Genomic DNA, 10339 nt, shown 5'->3' with positions numbered 1-10339 from the left:
ACTTATTCAGTCACTCTTTCAAATTTTCAACACGGAGTTGGTGATTTTTTTTGAACAGTTGAAGGACTTCCACTGGTTTTATTTTATTTCTTTCGCGTGTGAATTTAATTGTGTTTTACAATGATCAGTGTGATAAAATTACTGTTTCTGTCAATGGAATGTTGTGGCTTTGATGAGGCTGTTTCTTTTCACATCTTACTCAGTGAATTAAGGGTTTATTTCAATCACACCAGAATTGGTGATCAGCGGAAAGAGTAACCGAAGCAGTTTTGATGAGTTTCATTTTGTTTGTCGAGTTTGAATTAAGTATGTTCCTAGATCACCACGGTAAAATTACTGTTGTCTGACTCAGAGTCTAGTGACTTTGAGGAGTAAATTAATTACAATAATTGTCCAAATCCCTATTGATTTTATTTATTATATATTCAACTCAACACGCGTAACATATCATTACATCGGAAAGTTAGCGAGTCCACCCAGATGTCATGTTACGACCACTGCCAATCGGAGCGGGAGGCGATAAATACCTGTGACTTCTGAGTCATTTGTCCCGGGAATAAACAGACTGTAACTTTCCCCACTGAAGAGAAAAGCCAGATATTAGTGGGGTTTTTGTCCAATGGGAAAGGGTCTTAAGTACATTTACACAAGTAGGTTTGAGGTACTTGTACTTTAATTGAGTATTTCCATTTAATGTAACTTTATACTTTTCATCTACTACATTTCACAGGGAAATATTGTACTTTTTACTTCACATTTATTTGACAGATATAATTACTCATTACTTCAACTGTAAGATTTAACATTTTAAAAATAGCACCTTTACTTATCAAAAAAGAACACATTAAGATTAAAACAGAGGTTGTCAACCATTTTGTATGTAGCCTCAATGAGGCAGTGCCTAGTTTCAGATTTCCGTGAGTTGTTCCACTAAAGAGATACTTCCCTGCTAAACTTCTCACTTGGTTTAACTTGAATAACAACACATATTCAAATATGAAAGCCGAACTTTTTCCTCTTTCCTACCTTATTGATCACCTCATGACCCCTCACATTTACCAGGCGACCCTTTGGAGGAGCTTCTTTTTAGTGGTGTCACCATGTTTCTAGATTCAACAGTACAGTGTTAGAAATACTGGAGAAAGCATTAACATGAGATAACAACATGCAATAACAATCCTTTGAGCTAATTCATTTTAACAAATTACTTTTATTCTGCCGGTTAATTTCAGAGCTGTGAACTGAAGCAGCTGGCAGGCCGACAGCCTGCAGAACAACAGCTGATGTGTTTGTTTAAGATAAGAGAACAGCTGATAATCAATACGAACCTCATCAATAAACTCTGGAGATAAGAAACGGGCAGAGCTCCCACTGAAAATACCTGCAGATAACTGAGAGAGAAAATTACAACTCACTCCCTTGGGAAAGATTGTTTAAAAATAAAGAAAATTAACAATGAACCCTTACTTTGAAACAGGATTTGCTCATTTAAACCTAGTGATTTATTTAATATTAAAAAGTTCACTTTCATGTTACTCCCACTGTCACATTTGTTTTAATGTCATTGGCATTGTGTTAAACAATTTCATAAACACATAACAAGCATGACAAAATGTCACATCGACTCACAATTTGTGCAAACAAGCAGAAGACAAATTTAAAAACAAGAAAATGTCTTCTTTTACAAAAGGAAAAAAAACTAAAAATCACATTAAGCTACAGAGACTAGAATTACAAAAAAAACTATTTTCATAAAAATCTTATGTACAGCTTCCTTCATATACACTTTGTTCTTCGAGACACCATAGACACACGGACGACGTCTCACCGAACAGAAAGGTTTAAAGACGCAGAGTTTGGACTTTAGTCGCTGCTGCATTCACTGTTAAACTGTTAAAAGAGACACAGTCATGAATTGATGTGTGAAGCTGACAAGTTATAAACCAGAAGCCTGAAATGTTCTAATCTGCAAGCGGATTGACGTATTTTAAAGATATCTACACACATTGCTAAGCATCTCTTGAGACAAGACCAGCAAGGAGAAAACTGGTATTAGTTCAGATGCAACTGCAACTTTCCTTGTTTGAAGAAACAGTTTACTGAATTCTTGAAAATGTTATAGTTGGTCCAATGATACGGTTCAAGTACTTTCAACCTTTAGTCCTCAAAAAGATCCCCTCACATTTCATGGGCTCATCTTTCAGATGTGTTGAAGTCTGAACGGGACGAGGCAATATACAGCTCAGTTTAGTGCAGAGGACCATCTATATGTCCCCATAAACCACTACATTGCAGAGGGTCCCCCTAAACCACTACATTGCAGAGGGTCCCCCTAAACTACTACATCGCAGAGGGTCCCCCTGAACCACAGCACTGCAGAGGGTCCCCCTAAAACAGAACACAGTGTAACTCATGGGTTTAAAATCCAGATATTCTGTAGTAAGACGATGTTTGGAAACCGATCTTTAGTTCTGATGAAACAGCTTGAGAATTCTTGCATAGTTCACAGCTCAGTGTTTCACATGAATCCTAGTGGAGGTGTCCAGAATCCATTTTTTTTTTTTTAAACATCAGAGGAGGAGAAGCAGGGGAGGAAGCAGCACCAGATACAGGAAACAGCCAGGCCGAACTGTACCAACAGCTGACGAACGATACCATTGTACCTCCTCCGAGTCATCTGGGGAATAGAGAGACAGAAAAGGTGTTTATAGCATTCAGGCTACTATTGTTTGTTTTTCAGTGCTTCATTTTGTTTTTAGTATTAAAGGTTTTTAAGGTTACCTGTCTACATTGCATCTATTTTTGTACTTCCTTTTGCTGCACTTTACCTCAATAGGGTTCATTTCATGTTGTGTTAACATGCATCCCTTTAGTTCCTGAGATACATGCTATTCACTGTAAAGAACCCCATGGGAAACACTGTATAATATGTAGGCATGGGTATACACCAAAGTTTTGCAATTGTAGTAAATAATACATTATGATAAATATGATGATGTAACTCAAAAGTGTAAAATGCTTTGTCATTGGCTGTGTATTACTGATGCACTGACCCTTCTAAAAAATTAATTAATTGACAGAATCCTGATCTTTACGAATAGATAATAGTTTTTAAATAAAATTCCAGCGTAGGAAATTAATATAATTACAAATCAAATTATGATTAACAAATATGACAAACTTGTTTTTCCAGAACGCCCAAATAGTGTTTGCAGATCTTCTTGTCAAGCAGCATACAGCCCTAACAAGCTCAGCCAAACAGAGGGTTAGAACATCCGAATGCAGCCTAAGAGGCAAAAAACAGGTTCAAAAAAGCTATTAGCATCTGCTGCTGCTTGGTACAGCTTAATGTGGAAGTAACGTGTCCTCATTGTAGGATGTTTGCGTAGGAGCCGACGGTCGTGGGGGAATTTTGCATTTCGGAATGAAAACCTTGGAACTGTAAATGAGTGGGCGGGGCTCGTCCTCCTTCAGAGGTGCGTTTACACTCAGTGGGAGTTTACCGTGAACACCCGGGTTGTTGTTTTTTTTCGTTTGGGGTGAAAAGTGTGAACGACGCTGCTTTTGAATGTCGGCCGTCGTCTACACCTTTGCTGTTCATTCAAGTGAAAAACATCACCGCCTTAGAGTGGGCAGCATGGATAAATACTAACTATCTTCACATGAGTGAATGACTTGGTCTGTGCACGTCCATGAACGCACCACGGGGAAGCATGTTTTTATAAGCAGAATCTGCATGTCACCACATGCTAACAAAAAAAAAACGTTCCAACCCTTCAACACAGCCTCAAAACTGATGGAAAATGATTGATCCAGGTAACAACAGAAAAGTGCAGATGTGTGTGCATCTTACCACAGTCTTTATGGAAGACGTCGGGGAAGCAGTGCAAAACGCCGTAACCGCAGCGACAGTAGGAGCATCCTTTCTGAACCCATTCGCCGTGAGGAATGGAACCACAGCTCCTACAGGCAGACAGGCAAAATATGTAACAACTAAACTAAGGAAACAATAGCTGTGTGATGGTGATTTAGAGCATCGCCTACCTGATGCGTTGGTCGTACTCGCAGCTCCTCCCCGCGAAGAACGGAGGGCAGGCGCAGAAGCTGCCCAGGATACAGGTTCCTCCGTTCTTACAGCAGCTACGACTCTGCTCAGCACCTGCAGGGAGAAAGGATGTTTGAGTTCCAACCGACAGCACCTCAAACAATTTGACCATTTTCTTCAAATAAACCACTCAACACATCCTCTGCTTCAGTTAGCTCCAGCCTGCAGCGTCAAACCCGGATCCAACTCAAATGGAAGCTTCCATATTTCAGGATTCTTTTCTTTATATTATTAATTTACTTGTTTTTAGCTTCTCCCCCTTATTCCGGTTGTTGATCAGTTTTTATTCTTTTTCTAATTTAACTATAGTCTATATGTTTTTTTGATTTTATTTGTTGACCAGTCTTATTGTGTCTGCTACAGTCCAGAGAGCAGTGAGACCAGCTGAAGGCCACCGCAGGGCCCTCAGACCTCAGGTTGAGCCTCTCCCTGCCTGTATCTGCGCCTGTGAGATAAACCAGAGTCTCCATCTGGCAGCACATTCCTGTCCTCTGCTTCACATCAGCAGACACACACTGAGAGTCTGAACAAACGTCTGAAATTAACAGAGAAACACTAAAACTAACTGGCAACAGCCTCGTTGGTCAGTCCGTCACAACTTCTCATTTTAGAGACTTTAGTTCTAAGAGACAGACATTTTATCCCACAGAATTTTAGAAAGCAATTCACGAAGAATTAAAAAATCAATCTGACTTTTTATAGTTTTGTTATAATGAATGTGACATTATATTGTGTTGTGGATATTAATTTAAATATTTTATCTGAATCCATTGTTGGAAATAAATATTATCGCTACATCAGCAATCAGAAATTCAAACTGTGTGCTCTTGCAATAAAGTATAAAAGTTCCATTCACTGCCTTTGATACATACTGCAAATACAAATCTCATGATGGTTTTGATCATTTAGAGTCTAAATGATCAAAACCATCATTTTAGACCATTAAATCTTATTTTCTTAAAACAAGGTGTAAAAGATGGGAAAGTTGTTGCATTTACTAATTTATGTACAAGCTTGTTATTTTTTTTGTAACATTCTTTTATGCAGTGCATACACCCCAAGTCAGTCTGTTTTGGGTCATGTGGCTCTCTTCTTCATTAGTTTTTGGGGCTGACCGCCTCCATCTGTGCATACAGAGGTGAAGTGTGAACTTACTGCCCGTGAGGCCGATGAAGGGCAGGACGGCGCTGGCGTCGCGGTGTTTACGGTCCCCGCTGTTTGGCGAGCTCACCTGGGTAAACTGGCCCAGGAAGTCCTGGGAGGGCTGCTGGGATTTCACCACCACGGAAGAAGATAAAGAGGGTGATAAAGGAGAGGAGGAGGAGGAGGATGGGGACGAAGAGGGGGTCTGGTGGCCTCTGCTGCAGTTGTCTCCTTCACAGCCTGAGAAAGATAAAAGGGAACAAATTCAGATTTTCTCCAGAAAATCCTCATCATGTGATGACACATCTTCTTCCAACATATGATGTCAAGAAGAGGGGGGGGGGGGATCCCACAAACCATTATATTATAATGGATCATGGTCTTCCACTCCCTCTCTTTTACTCTCTGTATTAGTAGACAAATCACACATACTATAATTCATAGCTGACTGATGTTGTGTTTGCCTAATTTCAATTGATTCTTTGTATATTTCCATTTCTGCACAGCGAGTAAATCGATGATCAGACATCCGCTTTAATTGTGAAATCCACCAGTGAGCATTAAGTTGGAATGGGATGATAAATGATCTGCAGTAAACATTGTTATGGTCCTTTAAACTCACATATTTGTGCTCTATGTTTTACTCCAAAACATAAAGTCAGGCTTACTGACTTTACGCCAGCCGATGGTAAAGAGGCAAAGTTTATCAAATTCAAATTAAAGACTTAATTTGACCAACATGATCCCAAATTCAAAAGATAATAAAACCTAAATGATGTATGATGTGTTTTCCAATGTAATTAATACTTAGGGTTTGACTTTAATTTGGTTCAATTCAGAGGCTCTGCTCGAGACAGTGTTTCGGTTTTAACAGACTTCACTGTACTTATCAGATTTATTTTTTGGCATTAACAAATCTTTAAAATAACTCATAGTTTCTTCCACATAAAATAAATCAGCACCGAGCACATAATAGAGTGTGTGTGTGTGTGTGTGTGTGTGTGTGTGTGTGTGTGTGTGTGTACACGTGTGTTGCACAGACCTGCAGCAGGCAGAGCAGCAGCAGAGTGGAGACAGGTCGCTGCACAGAGCACCATCCTGAAAATAATGCAAAAAACAAATAACTTAAAATAAATAAAAAAAACATTGTATGTTAGTAAACATAGTTTAAATAAATAATAAATAAAAAGTAATTCAATATATTCACACGAACCTGATCAGTTGCATCCAACTCATTATACCGGAGAGAGAGAGAAATCCAACAAACTCGGAAGTTGTTCGTTCACCGTCTCAGCTCAACTCTGCACCTGGATTAACAAAACTAAAAAACGTTCCGAACACAAATGGGTATCAAAATAATTTCCAAAAAACCGAGAGTCTGTGTTTCTTTCCCAAACAAGTCAGAAGAAAGTGAAAGTGTCCACAGATAACGTCCTTGTCCCCGGTGTCCAACTCCGGTAGAGACAGACAGGACTCACGTGAATCAGCGATCAGTGGCTTCTGTTAGTTTATCTGAAGCCTCCAGTCTCTCCAGGTGACTCTCATACAGGGGGGGGGGGGGGGAGCCCCGCCTACTCCCGATCGCTCTCTGTTTCCGTGTGTCTGACGTGTTCAGGTGGAATCAACAACAGAGGAAACTCTCCCAAAAGTAAAAGGAATGTGACAATAATAATGAAAATAACACACTTTGTGATGCACCTTCTACTTGCAGTTGGATGATTTTGCATAGATATGTCAGGTGTTATTAATATTTGTCTAGTTAAATTGTAGCCCTTATGCCACACTAAAAAGCTGAATATATAAAGCTGTATTGGGTTTTAATGATATTGTTTTGTTAGTTTATTTAGATGCCTTATTTTTTATATTTAATTAAATTTACCTGTATTTTATATTTCATTTGATTGTGATCTATTTTTCCCCCCAATGGAATTGTTAATTGTGTAATAATGTCTATGACAAAGTGACAAAAAAAGGAACTCACATATAACATTTTTGCAAATGTTCAAATTACAAAATTAATCAGCAAAAGCTAAGGAAAACAGCAACAATTAACTTTTCAGAAAATCTTTTATTTTGCTGAAGAAATAAGATCATTTGAAGGAAACATGAAGGAACTTGCAAACCTTTAGTTTGTTAAATAATAAAAGACTGTAAAATGATCCGTAATTGGTCACTGGACAACAATGCAGAAGTCACTGCCTTCAATTCAGTGTGATTGTATCTCTAGACGAAGAAAGTGAAGTGTGTGTGTAATGCTGTGAACTAACATATACAAAATTAAATAACAGGCCTCACAAAAGTTCTGTAGTCTTTTCCTCAGATGAGAGGAGACAACACACATCATGTTCTGTGATCTCTGAATACTTATCACGTCTAATATATGAGGTTTATTATCTTGTGTTTGTATTTTGTATTCTAGTTGTTGTAGTTTGGTATACGTATATATCTATAGGGACTCTCCCTCTATCCCAGCTTGCACCTCCAATGTCCCCCCCCCCCCCCCCCCCCCCCTCTTCATACACATGTATAATGCCCTCACTCTCCCATCACATGCCTTCACATGTTAATGACCCAGAGTCATCCAGCAAGTCCCTTCTTTTCCACTGCGGACAATAACACAAACCTTTGTACTTCATTTGTTTTAATTACATATCTTTCACATCTGCTTTAACACTGTCCCATAACATTACACTGTATATTATACTTTCCCCTCATTACATCTCTCTACTGTTACAAACAACACAGTTAAAAAGACTGATTCCTGCATTTTAGTCTCAGTGAAATTTAATTTAACTGAATAAATAAAGGGCCGGTACTTCTCTGGCAGAATTTCATTCCTTGGAGCATAAAAAGGGCATTTTTTGGAGAAATAATATTCTATTTTTGCCCTCTATTCATATTTTGGAATAAATGTGGTATTAATTCTAAAGAAATAGAGACCAGGTGTCTAAGAGACTTGTTTTCTTATTTCCATGAAAGAAATGTTCCAATCAAATATAACTCACACAAACACATCTGAACATCTACCTCCATTAAATACAACATATGTTTCTATAAATAGCAGAGTGTGTTCACCTCTACTGCCAGGTAGGCTTGAGTTAAACAGGACCCAGTTTTTCTAAATGCCTTCCAGATGTCTTCATAGACTCAATTGACATTAATGTGTACCTTATTGTATTATACACTGTACCTCATCTCACACCCAGACACCAATATCAGACATATTAGGGTTGTTTAACGCTTGTAATAACTCAACTGTATTCTCAACACGTCTTTCAACATTTTTAAAAAGCACCATTAAAGGCATTTAAATAAATCATATCGAAACCACATCTCTGTCTTTGCCGGATCAGTACCAGATTGTGGTTTTTGGTTCTTGAGGGAAAATGTAACTTCTTTCTACGTGGATTGACGCTGCAAAGAAATATTCAATTTAATCAAGAGAGGGAAGGACACTCTATAATCTTGGGGGTTAATTTTTCACCCTTTTCAATCTGTTCTGCTTATTAATGATGAATTACTTGCCTTTAGTATTCCTCTTTCTTCCTCTTCCTTTTTTATAAATGCTTTATTTGTTTCTTAAATGTAATAAACCAGTCACAGAATAAAGTCAGTAAATGTGCCAGAGTTTTCCTGATTGTGTTGATTCATCCTGAGCTGAGTGAGCAGCAGCTTCATCAGTGTGTTGAGGATAGATGAGTTAGCAAAGATAAACCTTTTTTCAGACAATTGTTGAATTGTAGAATTTCTTTTTTTCGAGGAGGGTTTTTTCTGGATCCTTAGACTTTGTGTTTTTTTTGGAGTAAAACCAGAAGAAACCCCTCCTCCCCTCCATTCAGCCCGGGTTAATCTGTCCCTGCTCTGACCACAGAGGCACAATCAAGAGGTGGAAATGGGTATTTTGTAATCTGCGCAGCATCACAATGCAGTCTGATCTCATGCTAATACACAGCAGGAGAGTCAGCAGCAGGAGGGAAAACCGGACCCGAACACAACAGGAAATCTGCATGTGAAAGCTGCCAGACCGCTGCAAGACACAGAGGGGGAGAGGAAGACGCAGATATGTGAAAGCACAGCTTTAACTTCATGTGATGATGCAAAGAGACGCGGTGGATGTCTCCTTTCTTGACTGCTGGTGGCCACTGAAGCTGAATCACAGCACTGACTTTCGGCAAATCTTCCAAACTATTAGAGCCCTATTTTAGATCATGAACTCCAAAACTCTAACCTCCAATCATTGATCATTTTCATAAGAGTATCAGATATTGGTTTGTAGCGCTGTTTTTTCTTCTGTTTTTATAACACAGTGACATAAGACTCAGATACATATTTACATATACAAGTTTCAGTCTCGTCTAAGAGCTAGAATCAACATAACGGAAACTCGCCTAAGACATGTTAGTTAGCCTCTAAAAATGAAATTAATCAATGCATATAAAAACCATGTAGGCTTTAAAAGATCAGGGGAAAAAGGTACATTTCTGAATGAAATTGATCTTATTTACTAAAGATGTAAAAAACATTTCTAATAAATAGTTTTAGTAAAGTGTAATATCGCGGCCATAGGCGCCTGAAGACAATGGAGCAAAGTTATGGTTTTGCTACCCCACTTTTTCATCAATAAGTCCCCAATCCTGTGATTAGGTTTAAGCTGCCTATATCGATAATCATTTTACTATTCAGAAACCCTACATTTTTTGAAACCACCCTTTGAGTCAAACCCGTTGCTGATCGTTTGTCACAGCATGCTTTGGCTGTCAATCACAGATAACAAACGTGCAATTTAGCTCACAGTAAGGGTCGGTAAAGTATTGCAAGAGAATGCTGGATTTTAAAAATGATCCCAATCTAAAAATCTACGTTACTTAAAAGTGTAGGACTTTTTCTTTTTTTGTTAATCTTTTTTTTTCAGGAGGAAGACCCCCTGTCCCTCACGCCAATTATGTATCTTTTCAAGTTTGCTGCTCCATTAAAAAAATAAAACCAGGCGCTCATAAACATGGCCCAACAAGAAGGACTCTTAATGGAATGAAAAAAACATAGTTATCATAATAATATCCTAAATACAAAGAAATGCACATTATAGTCCTA

At 38.3% G+C, this 10339-nt stretch overlaps 1 protein-coding gene across 1 annotated transcript; it reads right to left on the bottom strand.

The window, feature by feature from the left end:
• Positions 1-1262: 1262 nt before the first annotated feature.
• Positions 1263-6551, bottom strand: tdgf1 (teratocarcinoma-derived growth factor 1). Its single transcript, XM_068705515.1, has 6 exons — positions 6462-6551; positions 6291-6346; positions 5261-5488; positions 4045-4159; positions 3854-3963; positions 1263-2677 (listed from the first exon to the last, which is right to left on the bottom strand). The coding sequence occupies exons 1-6, from the start codon at positions 6482-6484 to the stop codon at positions 2571-2573; spliced, it is 639 nt and encodes a 212-aa protein (XP_068561616.1). The 5' UTR covers positions 6485-6551; the 3' UTR covers positions 1263-2570.
• Positions 6552-10339: the final 3788 nt, after the last annotated feature.

The sequence above is a fragment of the Cebidichthys violaceus genome, unplaced genomic scaffold (genome assembly GCF_023349555.1).
Source record: "Cebidichthys violaceus isolate CVI_PGR_0920_01 unplaced genomic scaffold, fCebVio1.0.p SCAF_12, whole genome shotgun sequence".
Taxonomy (NCBI): Eukaryota; Metazoa; Chordata; class Actinopteri; order Perciformes; family Stichaeidae; genus Cebidichthys; species Cebidichthys violaceus.
The sequence above is the reverse complement of the archived record's forward strand: the minus strand, read 5'-3'. Positions and strand labels throughout refer to the sequence as shown.

Coding starts and splice junctions, on each gene's coding strand:
- tdgf1 (XM_068705515.1), bottom strand. CDS start 6,484: ATGAGTTGGATGCAACTGATCAG. Junction 6,347..6,461: donor AGTTGGATGCAACTGATCAG/GTTCGTGTGAAT, acceptor CATTATTTTCAG/GATGGTGCTCTGTGCAGCGA. Junction 3,964..4,044: donor GAGTACGACCAACGCATCAG/GTAGGCGATGCT, acceptor GTCTGCCTGTAG/GAGCTGTGGTTCCATTCCTC.